The sequence below is a fragment of the Gorilla gorilla genome, chromosome 16 (assembly GCF_029281585.2).
Source record: "Gorilla gorilla gorilla isolate KB3781 chromosome 16, NHGRI_mGorGor1-v2.1_pri, whole genome shotgun sequence".
NCBI classification, from domain to species: Eukaryota; Metazoa; Chordata; class Mammalia; order Primates; family Hominidae; genus Gorilla; species Gorilla gorilla.
Genome location: NC_073240.2, coordinates 91,832,539 through 91,847,065, shown reverse-complemented (window position 1 = coordinate 91,847,065; position 14,527 = coordinate 91,832,539). Strand labels below are relative to the sequence as shown.

At 45.9% G+C, this 14,527-nt stretch overlaps 1 protein-coding gene and 1 pseudogene across 5 annotated transcripts in view; both read right to left on the bottom strand.

Moving 5' to 3' along the window:
* Positions 1-14,527, bottom strand: part of CRTC3 (CREB regulated transcription coactivator 3) — a 116,101-nt gene that overhangs the window by 8,818 nt on the left and 92,756 nt on the right. For all 5 annotated transcript variants that reach the window (XM_055363105.2, XM_031002312.3, XM_031002313.3 and 2 more), the window contains exons 10-11: positions 10,213-10,430; positions 6,669-6,967 (exon numbers count right to left, since the gene is read on the bottom strand). In XM_055363105.2, coding sequence (XP_055219080.1) covers positions 6,669-6,967; positions 10,213-10,430 — 517 coding nt within the window. The remainder of the gene's footprint in view (positions 1-6,668; positions 6,968-10,212; positions 10,431-14,527) is intronic.
* Positions 1,278-6,486, bottom strand: LOC134757285 (10 kDa heat shock protein, mitochondrial-like; annotated as a pseudogene).

Here is a 14,527-nt window from a genome sequence, read left to right as displayed (position 1 = left end):
TGCTTTTGGTGTTTTAGACATGAAGTCCTTGCCCATGCCTATGGCCTGAATGATATTGCCTAGGTTTTCTTCTAGGGTTTTTATGGTTTTAGGTCTAACATTTAAGTCTTTCATCCATCTTGAATTAATTTTTGTATAAGGTGTAAGGAAGGGATCCAGTTTCAGCTTTCTACCTATGGCTAGCCAGTTTTCCCAGCACCATTTATTAAATAGGGAATCCTTTCCCCATTTCTTGTTTTTGTCAGGTTTGTCAAAGATCAGATGGTTGTAGATATGTGGCATTATATCTGAGGGCTCTGTTCTGTTCCATTGGTCTATATCTCTGTTTTGGTACCAGTACCATGCTGTTTTGGTTACTGTAGCCTTGTAGTATAGTTTGAAGTCAGGTAGCATGATGCCTCCAGCTTTGTTCTTTTGGCTTAGGATTAACTTGGCAATGTGGGCTCTTTTTTGGTTCCATATGAACTTTAAAGTAGTTTTTTCCAATTCTGTGAAGAAAGTCATTGGTAGCTTGATGGGGATGGCACTGAATCTATAAATTACCTTGGGCAGTATGGCCATTTTCACAATATTGATTCTTCCTACCCATGAGCATGGAATGTTCTTCCATTTGTATCCTCTTTTATTTCCTTGAGCAGTGGTTTGTAGTTCTCCTTGAAGAGGTCATTCACGTCCCTTATAAGTTGGATTCCTAGGTATTTTATTCTCTAGAAGAAATTTCACGATCGAATCTTAAGATCTCCACCTTTCTTTCCCAACCCGGCTCTCAGGATGCCAGAATCCCGATATGCCGAGGTGCGACATTGGAAGAGTGTCCTTTAGGGAACCTGACAAGGCCTGAAGAGAGAAAATCTTTTTTTCTGGAGACAGAGTCTTGCTCTGTCACCCCAGCTGGAGTGCAGTGGCATGACCTTGGCTCACTGCAACCTCCACCTCCTGGGTTCAAGCAATTCTCCTGCCTCAGCCTCCCGAGTAGCTGAGATTACAGGAGCATGCTAACACGCCTGGCTAATTTTTGTATTTTTAGTAGAGACGGGGTTTCACCATGTTGGCCAGGCTGGTCTCGAACTCCTGACCTCAGGTGATCCACCTGCCTCGGCCTCCCAAAGTGCTGAGATTACAGGTGTGAGCCACCACGCCTGGCCAGAGAAGAATGTAAAACTTATGACACCAGAAGTTTCCCAAGGAAATGACCAAGCTAGATCATTGTACAATGAAGACCACACTCAGCAGGCCTGCCCACATACACAGAGCTGCCAGCCAGCTTCTCAGTGTCCTTTTTTTTCTCATTTACATATTTTTATTTGGAAATGTTTATATCAGTACAAGGAAACAATTTTGGAGACACTGGATGTCATTAGTTATCATTAGTTTATTATAAAACAGAAATAGGGAAATTATTTACATGATGAAAGATTTCAGAACTTCAGTGGAATGGGCAGCTTCACACTGATGCCATTTCAATGGTGACTTATTTCAGTCTATGTACTTTCCAAGAATGTCACCATCTCTAAATAGGAAATAATCCTTGTCATCTAGAACTACTTCAGTGCCTCCATATTCTGGGACAAGAACTTTATCTCCAACTTTCACGCTAACTGGTTGAATCTCTCCAGCCTTCCCTTTAGAACCCAATCCAACAGTGACTACTGTTGCTTGCAATACTTTGCCTTGAGATTTTTCTGGAAGCAAAATGCCTCCTTTGGTTACAGTTTTAGCAGCGCTCCTTCCAACCAATACTCAGTCAAAGAGTGGAAAAAACTTTCTAAACGCTTGTCCTGCCATGACTCCCTTCGCCTCAGACTCATACTCTGCTCTAGTGTAGAGCCGCAAGGAGACAGCCCCTCAGTGTCCTGTTCTTAAACATGAGCAGAGCACTGAGGATCACCAGGCCCTGAGGAAACCATCTGCCGTGAAAGTCAGAGGCCACAGCAGACACACACAATCTTGGAAAGATGTGTGCAGGAAGAAGTAGTTGTGAAAAAACAAAATCAGCATGACAATATTTAGGCTACTAAGAAAATCCTTATCTATTAGGGATACATATTGAAATATCTGCAATTTTTAAAAGCAGGGTATGGATGAAACAAGATAACAAGGCTGGCGTGGTGGCTCACGCCTGTAATCTCAGACTTTGGGAGGCTGAGGTGGGTGGATCACCTGAGGTCAGGAGTTCGAAACCAGCCTGGCCAACATGGTGAAACCCCGTCTCTACTAAAAATTACAAAAATTAGCCAGGTGTGGTGGTGTGCACCTGTAGTCCCAGCTATTTGGGAGGCTGAGGCCAGGAGAATGGTTTGAACCTGGATGGTGGAGGTTACAATGAGCCGAGATCACACCACTGCACTCCAGCCTGGGCAGCAGAGCAAGACTCTGTCTCAAAAAAAAAAAAAAAAAAGTTAATTGTTGAGGGTAAATGATGGGTATAGGAGGACTTATTGTATTATGTTCTCCACTTTTATGCAATTTAGAAAAATTCTATTATAGAAAATAAAGATAAATTCGAAAAAAAAAAGACCACTAAAAACCTGAGAGATAAAAGATGATATTGCATCTGTGGAATAAGTATGATGCTATTAAAAAGGAACACTCAGAGAACAAAAAAGAACTCATAGCAATTTAAAAATGAGAGCAGAAATGGAAAACTCAACAGAAGTGTTGGAAGATAAAGCTGAGACAATCTTCCAGCAAGCAAAGCAAAACAAACAAACAAGGAAGCAACCACAGAGAAGCAAAAGAGGAGAGAGAGAAAATAAGGATAATAGAGGAAAAGTCCAGGATAGTCAACATTCATAGAGTTCCAGAGAGAAAGAACAGAGAAAACTGAAGGGAAGAAATCATTGAAGAAATAAAGAACATTTCCCAGAAATGAAGGCTGTGAGTTTCCAGATTGAAGGAACCCACCAAATATGCAGACTCACGCCAAGCCACATCATCTTGAAGTTTCAGAACACGGGACAAAAAGATCTCACAAGCCTGGGGTGGAGCGGGGGGATTCCATGCAAAGTGTTAAGAGTCCGAATGGCACTGGATTTCTCAATGCAACTTACAAATGAATAGGCAATAGATTCCAAGGGAAAATTATTTCAAATTTAGAATTCTATATTCAGCCAAATAATAATTAAATGGCAGATCAAATAAAGACATTTTAAGTCATACAAAGTCACAGGCACTCTTTGCTATAGAGCTACTAGAGAATTTAGTTTTGAATGTGTCGAGAGGAGATCTGCCCACCTCCAAGAGTTGGAGACTGAATTAGTCATACACATAGATACATATAGATAACCAGGCTAATAAAAAACATTTATTAACTCCCAAGAGGAAAAAAAATTCTCATTTTCTTGTTTCATAGTATACTATATGTCAACTCTGACTACATGGTAACTATAAAAACACTAAATATTGAGTATTGCTCTAACCAAAATTATAATAAATGAGGGTGGGTAGGAAATTGTGCGCATGCATGTACATGTGCACATGTGCGCACATGTGTGTGTGGCGGAGTCTGTGGGAGAGTGGAAAGAGAACTAAATTCTAATCTTCATTGGTAGGATGTCATTAGATAATGCCTAACACCAAAAATGTAGAACAAAAAAAGCATAAAACAACATGGTTAGGCCAGGTGAGGTGGCTCATGCCTGTAATCCAGCACTTTGGGAGGCCGAGGCGGGCAGACTGCCTGAGGTCAGGAGTTCGAAACCAGCCTGGCTAACATGGTAAAACCCTGTATCTACTAAAAATACAAAAATTAGCCAGGCGTCGTGGCACATGCCTGTAGTCCCAGCTACTTAGGAAGCTGAGGCAGGAAAATCGCTTGAACCTGGGAGGCGGAGGTTTCAGTGAGTTGAGATCGCACCACTACACCCCAGCCTGGGTGACAGAGCAAGACTCTGTCTCAAAATAATAACAACATGGTTATACCAAAGAGATTAGTTAAAATGGTTGACAGTAGCCATCTCTAGGCAGTGAGGAATATGCCTAACGAGAGGGGAAAGACAGCTGTTTTTCTATAACAAGCCCTTTAGCACTATTTTACTTTTTAAACTATGTGCATGAATAACATTCACTTTTTAAAATTTCCTTTTTTTAAGAGATAGGGTGTCACTATGTTGCCAAGGCTGGTCTTGAACTCCGGGCCTTAAGCAATCCTCCAGTCTCTGCCTCCTGAGTAGCTGGGATTACAGTCAGAACAACTGTGTCCAGCAACATTCATTTAAAAAAAATCTAAATATTAAACAAATTAAAAACACATCTGAAAGGGGACACTCTGGCCATACAGTCTCCTTAAAATGTAGCTAGAAAGCAAGAATACTTTTAGATCTTATAAAATAATCTTGCAAAATAAAATTAAAGGCAATTCAATAACATAAGAACCACGAAAACAATAATTATGGACTAGCCTGGGCAATATGGTGAAACCCCATCTCTACAAAAAAAAAATACAAAAATTAGTCGGGTGTGATGGTATACACCTGTAGTCCTATGTGCTTGGGAGGTTAAGGTGGGAGGATCACCTGAGCTCAGGGAGTTCAAGGCTGCAGTGAGCTGTGATCGCGCCACTGCACTCGAGCCTGGGTGACAGAGTGAAATGCTGTCTCTAAAAAAAAATAAAAATTATGGCAGGGCACAGTGGCTCATGCCTGGCACAAGGCACACTGGCTAATTCCAGCCCTTTGGGAGGCTGAGGTGCGAGGATCACTTGAGCCCAGGAGTTTAAGACCAGCCTGGAAAACATAGGCAGACCCTATTTCTTTTTCTTTTTTAATTCTAATTTTTTTTTTTTTTTTGAGACAGAGTAACTCTGTCACCCAGGCTGGAGTGCAGTGGTGCAATCCTGGCTCACTGCAAACTTCCACCTCCAGGGTGCAAGCAATTCTCACGTCGCAGCATCCTGAGTAGGTGGGATTACAGGCGTGTGCCACCATGCCTGGTTAATTTTTGTATTTTTAGTAGAGATGGGGTTTCGTCATGTTGACCAGTCGTCATGTTGACCAGGCTGGACTCAAACTCCTGCCCTCAAGTGGTCCGTCTGCCTTGGACTCCCAAAGTGCTGGATTACAGGAGTGAGGCACACACCCAGCCCAGGGAGACCCTGTTTCTACAAAAAAATTAAAAAAAATTAGCTGGGTGTGGTGACATGGGCCTGTAGTCACATTTACTTGAAGAATCCCAGCTGAGGCAGGAGGATCGCTTGGGCCCAGGGATTCAAGGCAAGGGAGCCGCGATCGTGCCACTGTGCTCCAGCTTGGGCGACAGAGTGAGACTTAAAAATTATGAAATGTCCTCTCACCCTCGCCCAAAAGAGATTACTCATACAATCAACATACCACGGCTAGTAATTGGTAAAGAGTGACCAATAACAAGATCCTCTAACTCTCCGTTGTGTTCTGTCAACTCTTCCTTCTAAATCATTATTAATTTATGGCGAGGTGGTGAGTAGTTAATGATGCTGTAATAGACAGAGGATGTGACAAAAGGTTGAAAACACATTCCTCGATGATTATGGTATAAGGAGAACCACCTCTGAGTTTAGAATTTATAGGACGTTTCAACCCCTGTGTTTCTATAATGGGCTTTTCTTTTCTTTTGAGACAGGGTCTCACTCTGTTGCCAGGCTACAGTGCAGTGAGGCTATCTTGGCTCACTGCAGCCTCGACCTCCTGGGCTCAAGCGAGCCTCCCACCTCCACTCTGGAGTAGCTGGGACTACAGGCGTGTGCCACCACACCCAGCTAATTTTTCCATTTTTTGTATGGGTGGGTGACTTTTAAATGTGCCTCTTTCTCAACAGACTTCTTTTCATCCTTAAAAGAGATATAATCCTCAACATACTTAGCATTTCATGAACAATAAAAGTATTGTTTCTCAAATCTGTAGACAATTAGGGAGGAGGTCTAATTCACTATCACAGCTTCAGGAAGGTATTAAATGTTTTCTTTGGCTTTCCCCTATGGCTTAATGTACTTAGAGAGTCAATGACTGATTTTCCATGCCAACTTTGAAATCCTAACCTGGTTTCCCTTAGTTGCCTTAGACTTACCTGGATGGCATTCTCTATATCCTACCGTTCCTCTCAACCCCAAGTTTGTGAGTTAGTGACTACAGATTGTTCAACATTTGCTTAAAGAGTAATCAACACAGCAAATCTGCTATTATTATAATAAAAAATCATTAATTAGGCTGGGTACAGTGGCTCATGCCTGTAATCCCAGCACTTTGGGAGGCCACGCTGGGAGGACGGCTTGAGCCCAGGCATTTGAGACCAGCTTGGGCAACATATCGAGACGTTGTCTCTACAAAAAAATCAAAAAATTAGTCAGGTATGGTGGTGCATGCCTGTGGTCCCAGCTACTCCGAAGACTAAGGTGAGAAGATCGCTTGAGCCCGGGAGGTGAGGCTGCAGTGAGCCGCGATTGTGCCACTGCACTCCAGCCTGGGCAACAGAGTGAGACCCTTTCTCAAAAAAAGAAAAGAAAATCATGAATTCATTCTGCATTATTGACACTTCTGCTCTGATTTCACATATAAGAGCGAACAGACTGCACTTGAGACCTCATGGGTGCTTGGTGTAATACTGAGTGTAACCCAAAATAGTAAAGAGGAGGAATGCACTTCCTATATCTTGCAGTCTGTTTCACTGTAGTGGTTGGTCTGTCTGTGTGTGTTTACCTGGGAGGTAGGATATGGGGCCAGTGGGCTGGTTGAAGACAGCTGTCTGCTGAAACCGTGATGTGCTTCAGGGCCAGGAGAAAGCGTGAGAGGGCTGACGGGAGGCTGCCGACGCCGAGACGGGCCGCTCAGGTTTGTGGTGGAAAGAGATGGGTTGCTAAGGGAAAACAGACGGAGCGAAGGGTGAAGAGCAGATGCGTTGGGAACAGATGTCTGTGGGTGGTTATTTAAGGAAGAGGAAAGCACAGTCTTATTGAGCGTGGCTTGGATGGAGGGGTTACTCCGAGAACTCTGGAGACCTGGAAGACAACAAATTCACAAGTTACTTATAATTTCAGACCAAATCTTTTGTATTCCAAAAATGAAAGAAAACTGTCTACTGTCACATGCGATGATGATTCTGTAGGTAAAGGAGCTCCTGGACAGCTCTCCTACAGGGACTGCATCCGATGCACCAATGGCAAGGAAAAGATGCCCCTGCACTAACAGAGATGGGGCCACAAAGATGATAACGATGTTTTCCCATGAGGAGGGAGATCATGTCAACAACCCCTAGGTGAGCAAAACTAGGTAAACCGGGGTAACAGAGGCAAATATTCCAGGTGCTCGGCCCAGACCCAGGGAAAGGACCCTAGGGCTGTACAACAAATTCTGTTTAGAGCCCCTGAAGGTCTCTGTCCCAAGCACACTGCCTGCATCCCCTGCTACCTTTGGAGAACATCCTTCCACGGCGAGTCATGGCCCTTGGGGAGCTGTCTCGGTGGTCTTTAATTACCCTTAGCACACTAGGGAGTCATAGGAAGGGACACTTCCCTGTATCTCCCACCCCAGGGTCCCTCTTTGATTTTCTGGTTCCCAGGAAATTGTTCATCACAGTCTATTCCAACTCAGGGAAAAGGAAGTTTTTGCTGGTGCTTTATTTGGGGGACAGGGGTGAATTTGATCATGAGCAAGGAAATTTGGGAGAGAGATTTTTGCAGCATAGGCTGCTAGGGCATGAGCTCCCAGAAGCTGGGGATCCTGTCCTATGCCCTGCTGGATCCTCAGCACCTGGCACAGGGCCTGGCATGGAGCAGGTTCGCCCAGTGAATCAATTATTCGGCTGCTGCTGCTGTGTGTATCTCAACTGGCAATACCTACGTTTTAACCTTCAGCCCATCTTTCTTGTACCAGCAGTTGGGGTAAGCAGAACTATGTGTTGTTTTGTGTTGACAAAAAATTTAAGTGTTTGATAAAAGTTATGAAAAGGAAGAAATGACAAAAATCCAGCAGCTGGCAAAATTATTATTATCATTATTATTATTATTGAGACAGAGTCTCACTCTGTCACCCAGGCTGGAGTGCAGTGGCATGATCTCAGCTCACTGCAAGCTCCGTCTCCCGGGTTCACGCCATTCTCCTGCCTCAGCCTCCCAAGTAGCTGGGACTACAGGCGTGTGCCGCCATGCCTGGTTAATTTTTTGTGATTTTAGTAGAGACGGGGTTTCACCGTGTTAGCCAGGATGGTCTCGATCTCCTGACCTCGTGATCCACCCGCCTCGGCCTCCCAAAGTGCCGGGATTACAGGCGTGAGCCACCGCGCCCAGCCTAAAATTTTTAAAAATAATTTTGCCGGCTGGGCGCGGTGGCTCACGCCTGTAATCCCGGCACTTTGGGAGGCCGAGGCGGGTGGATCACGAGGTCAGGAGATCGAGACCATCCTGGCTAACAAGGTGAAACCCCATCTCTACTAAAACAATTACAAAAAAAATTAGCCGGGCGTGGTGGCAGGTGCCTGTAGTCCCAGCTACTGGGGAGGGTGAGGCAGGAGAATGGCGTGAACCTAGGAGGCAGAGCTTGCAGTGAGCCGAGATGGCGCCACTGCACTCCAGCCTGGGCGACACAGCAAGAGTCTGTCTCAAAAAGAAAAAAAAAAAAGAAAATACAGAAACTGACATTGGTTCTGACATGTTCTGGATAAAATAATGCTTTTTTGAGAAGACAACCAGTGACTAAACATAAGATCTTCAGCTTGAAGCAAAGTGTCAAAGGCTGTACTGGAAAATGCTAGCTTCCCTGAGACCCAAAGGAGCTATGTGCTGATGCTGCTTTACTTCTGGGACCCTAGATATCTTCATACATTGAGGATTCACCCAAAAGGTGAATTGCCCAGACTCTGAATCTGGGCATAAAGGTTTTGAGAGTTTCTCCTGTGAAGCAAATATCAAATTTCTCCTATGAAGCAAATGTATAAATATCAAAACTGAGACTCAGTCGATGAAAAACCTGCTACTATTAAGGATACTAAAATGACCCAAAAAACAAAAATAAAGGTGTTCTCTGAAATCAATTCTTCAAACCTAAGATTGTGTTGCACCAGGCAGCATCACTACAATCACTAGAAAAACTTCCAGGTGACCCCCCTGAAGGGGACCACTCTCATTTGGGTGGTGAGTTCTGATTTGCATGGATGAGTCTCAGAGTGAAAGGCAGCAAACACTCCTTTCACCTGGAGACCATCACTGAGCATCCCTTCCAAATGAAATGCTCCACAACACAATTCTGGGTAGGACTGTTACGGCCAGGGGCTGTACTGCACCACTGGGAGTAAGAGGATTATCACCTGCTCTAGACATTGACAAGGGTATGTCAGTGGTGGCTCACGCCTGTAATCCCAGCACTTTGGGAGGCCAAGGCGGGCGGATCACTTGAGGCCAGGAGTTCGAGACCAGCCTGGCCAACATGGTGAAACCCTGTCTCTACTAAAAATACAAAAACGATTAGCTCGGCATCGTGGCACATGCCTGTAATCCCAGCTACCCTGGAGGCTGAGGCAGAAGAATTGCTTGAACCTGGGAAGCAGAGGTTGCAGCGAGCTGAGATCGTGCCATTGCACTCTAGCCTGGGTGACAGAGTAAGACCCCGTCTCACAAAAAAAAAAAAAAAAGTGTCAGGCTTCAAACAAATGTAGTCATAATTTCAATATGGGGTCTGAGCTGTGGACAATCAAACCCATAGAGTAATACCCAAGTCCCATTATGGGTAGCATCTTTATATAGCTAATGCTACATCTTTAACTGGAACTGTGGGGGATTTCTACTTCACACACAGATATTAAGTATAAATATTTTCATCATATCCACTGTAAATTTTCTAAAATGCAGAATATTGCCTTTAGAAATCTAACGGAAAATGGAAGGAATCCAGAGAGATGGCCTAAATTATAAATTATCATATGTTGATGACAGCCACTAATACTGTTCAGCCAACACAGAGTGGATGCTTATTTCTTGGCTCCCATATCTTATTCCCCAAGTCCCTGGATAGAGGAGCGAGTGAGGATGATAAGGAATGAGGTTCAGCAGAGCTGCCCCAAATTCATCAACCCAAGAGAAACAGAAACATCCAAGAAAAATGTCCGCAGGGTCAGGAGATACAAGAAGGTACATTATCATCTCTAACTGAGATGCAGTCATTCTCATTCAATGATTCACTGAACAGGCCACATGGGTGGGGACCACCTATGATTAAGCCACCAGGTCACTGCTAAGCAGGAGATACTCACCAGAGGAGCTTCTCATACCCAGGTGGGTCATAGCAGCTGGGATGTTGTTCACACTATTCCCCACACTCATACTGCCAAAGTGGTGGTCGGTGGTGTCCAGGGAGGCTGGCAGGGGTGTCGAGTAGTGGAGGTTGGTTAGATCTGGCAATGACCCTCCAGTGTTCAAGGTCCCCAAGAAGGGTGAGAGGCCTAGGTTTTGACCATTATGTGGAAAAGCACTGAAAAAAGAAAGATTAAGAATGACTTTCTACAATGTATTTGGCTGTTGGGAAACCAAACATGGCTGAAACCCTTTCCTTGTCAAATAAGAGCAGTGGCTACGAAAGACCGAGGTCCTGGTGCGGCCTCTGATTCTGAGAACACGGGTGCTCGGCTTAACCTCTCCAAAACACATATCCTCACCGACTACCTGTGCCCACATTACAGGAATACTAGATTAGGGTCTAGAATAATCAAGACCAGATTAGATTATGGATGCAAAAGTATTCTGAAAATTATAAACCACTCTATAAAATGTGAGGCACTGCTATTTATGTAGTTCTTTTTGCTAGATTTTTAAGTTATCTTTGCTACCAGAAAAAGTCTCTCTAAGTAACTAGCTACCTTCCAATATACCTTCCAAGATATATTTTTAAAATTAAAGTCTTCATAAACTTTAAAGTGACAAAGAGATGTTGCCATTCATTCATCACAATCTATGGGCTAGGCACTGTGTGCCAGGCAGCAGGCCGCGTGTTGGCGGCACCATGATGAACAAGCAGGGCGAGTGTGTCCGGGGTCAGGCCTGCTCCTGAAATGTACAGGCCTGGAGCAAGAGTATAAAAGAAGGCCCGCATACCATCTGTTTCAATTTTTAAAAGTTATAAATCAAATGAACAAACCCTTACATGAACTTTGTTCTATGTGTCTATCCTGACATATTATACCTTCATAATAGCCTGTGAAGCCAGATTTACACGTCGAATTCTCAGACTTCTTGGAGTTCTGTGCCAGAATGCACAGGGAGAGACAGCCTGGCCCTCAGTCCACGTCCCCTTCTCTTCCCCCTAGTTCTGTTCTGTACTGCAGTACGCACATAGCTATATCCCAGCCTATGCAGCCAAACTCTGTCCACACCCTGCTGACTCTCTAGCCACCCCCCAGGCCTAGTGCGTATACACTGGTGGTATGTTCCCTTTGGGAATGAAGCCCTCTCAAGGGCGGGGCCCAGGGAGGGGCCTGCTAGCCAGGTCTGAGAGGACCTTGTTTTGGAATTCACAGATGGGCAGGAGAGACAGCCTGGGAAAGCAAGTAACCAATGTGGCAGGAAGCGCGCTATGCTGGGTTTGAGGAGGGGTGCGTGTAACCAGTGCATATAAGTGACACCGGGAGCAAAAAAGCAGGAGTTGTCCATGTCAGGATGGGCTGTGGAGGGGACGGGTTTGCCATGGATGTGACACAGTGTGTGCATGGAATTAAGAGTAGCTGGGCATGGCTGAGGTGTCAGGTATCAGGGCAGAGGGTGAGAAGGGAGGGTGGCAGATGGGGAGGGAGAGGCAGGAGGGAGAGAATGTGCTGTTTTCAGGAGTCTGGATCAGGGACTGTGGAAAGAGGGAGGCCAGGTTAAGCTGGAGAATGGCATTTCAGAAATGTCACTGTGGTTCCAGTGTGGAGGATGGCCTCAGCAGGCAGAAGGAGAGGCAGGGAGAACCAATCAGAAAGACCACCTGCAGTGGTCCAGGGGTGACCTAGGAAAACAGCAGTGAGGGTGACGCGGAGGAGAATGCGGGAGAAGGTGCCACCAGCCAGGAGCAGGGGGAAGTCAATCCTGAGGACACTTCATTCCCTCCTGCACATATCAGCAGAGCACCTCCCAGGGGCCAGCCACTGGCATCAGGGCTTCAAGAGACTGAGCCATAAGGAGCATAACCGGCAACATAATACAATTCAGTAGTGCAGTGATAGAGCCTGGAGGGAGGCCATGTGGAGGGAAGCCCAGCTGACCTGGGGAGGCTTCCTTGGAGGACATCTGAGCTTAGCTTAAAGGCTAAAGAATTCAGGTGATCTAGTCAGGAAAAAGATCTCAGGCAAAGCTCACAGCATGTGCAAAAGCAGGGAGGTGTGAGACCACACGGTATGCCCTCAGAACTGTGAGGATTCAGACCACGGGAGGCTGAGTTTAGGAGGGCTGGTTAGTGGTGGGAGATGGAACTGGAAAAGCAGGTAGAGAGCACCCGAGGCTGGGACTGATGAGAGGATGACACGACGCCAGTGGAAGGCTGGAAGCGGGGTGGGCAGTGTGGTGGGGGAGAGGTATCAGCTTTTCTTAGGACAGCATGGCTAACAGACTTGGGGAAGGGGTCCTGGGGTGCAAGGAGCAGACCTGGAGGTGGAGAGGCACGCTATGACTCTGCTGAACGGTCCAGCAGGAGGCCACGAGCACAGGGAGGGAGAGGCAGGCTAGACTCTAGAGACAGGGAAGTAGGACTCAAGAACAACTCTGGGGCCTTTGGCCTGGGGACTGGTGGAGCCCCTCACTGAGACAGGGGACGCTGAAGATGTGAGCAGATTGGGAATGAGGGCAGGGGTATGGATGAGATCACGAATTCTATTTTGGCTTTGAGTTTTTGCTGAATAGGAAGACATGCAGCAGGGATATTTCTCTCTCAGTTACGTACAGGAGGCAACTGACATTCTCAAGGTTCCACTGAACAGCAGAGGTGGAAGCCAGGGCATGGTGGGGTGAGGATGGGTAAGCAGGAAGGAACACGTGAGAGTAAATATGCTTTCAGAAAGCATGGCAGAGAGTTCTGGAAATGAGGGAAAGTTAACTAGCAGAGAAAGGCCTCCACAAATCCAGCGGGAGGAGGGCCAGGGAGTGGTAAAGTGGCCAGCCTGATTAGGAGGGACCCCGGTGTCCCTAGGACTAGAGAAGGGTGGTGACGGGGGAATCAGTGGCAGAAGAGAGCTGAGCACTCACTCCTGCCAGCCTCGCCTCACTTTTCTTGGTAAAAGTAGGACTGGGCGAACTGTGGAGTTTTGGAAAGAAATGAGGCAGCAGGAGAGGTGTCCAACCGGATGGTGAGGAAGAAGGATCATTTTGGTTGTAGAAAAACTGAATACAAATTTTGTCTTTTTATTTTATTTTGTGTTTTTTTGAGACAGAGTCTTGCTCTGTCGCCCAGGTTGGAGTGCAGTGGTGCGATCTTGGCTGACTGCAACCTCTGCCTCCCGGGTTCAAACAATTCTCCTGCCTCAGCCTCCCGAGTAGCTGGGATTACAGGCATGTACTACCATACCCAGCAAATTTTTGTATTTTTAGTAGAGACAGGGTTTCGCCATGTTGGCCAGGCTGGTCTTGAACTCCTGACCTCAAGTGATCGGCCTGCCTCAGCCTCCCAAAGTGCTGCAATTACAGGCATGAGCCACTGCGCCCGGCCTGAATTTTGTCTTAGATGGCTGGAAGTATGGAACTGTTTATAGGGTTAAAGATCAAGAACTAGAAAAATAAAATTGAGACCTCAGAGCCCTCAACGTGAGAGCAGATGGGCTTTCTGACTGAGAAGAAAGATCCATGGGTGATCAGGTGGGAGTGAAGGCAGAGAGAGCAGGGGCGCGGCAGGGAGAAGCGTCCAACAGCACAGAGCAAGGATGGAAAAAATGTGACCACTGTGAACCAGGTCATTAGTAACGTTCACACAATTCCTCTGCAGCTGGGAGAAATACAGGTGGTTCCTTTCCAAATATAGTTACTACCTAACGGAGTCACCACTGATCTAAGGAAAGTAATGCGCCCCCCGGTTCAAGACCCTCTAACGACTCCCATCTTCTCTGCGTCAGATCCAAGCAATACAAGCCTCCTTGAGCTCCAGGCCCACTCCTGCCTTGGGGTCTTTGCACTTGCTGTTCCTGCTGCCTGGAGCCCTCTCCACGTCGCTTCACACTATCAGAAAGGTTTCCTCAACGCCCGCCAGTGGCTGCCTGTCCACCTGCCACAGTTGTGTCTCCTTCAGTGCATTTACCCACACATGACTTTCGCTGTGCTTTGCTTATTTGTTTCTGCCCATCTTGCTCTACTAGATTATTAGCTCCTAGAAAGCAGGAACTTGATCTGTTTTGTTCATTGTTTAACCCAGTGCCAAGAATTAGGGGGTCAATAAATATCTGCATGACTAGAAGTCACTGAATGGAATTCTATCTGTAACGTAAGAGCAAGAAAGCAACTTTCTCTACCTAAGAAACATCTGCTTTAAAACTCTCCAGGTTGGCCAGGCATGGTGGCTCACACCTGTAATCCCAGTGCTTTGGGAGGATCACTTGAGACTAGGAGTTCAAG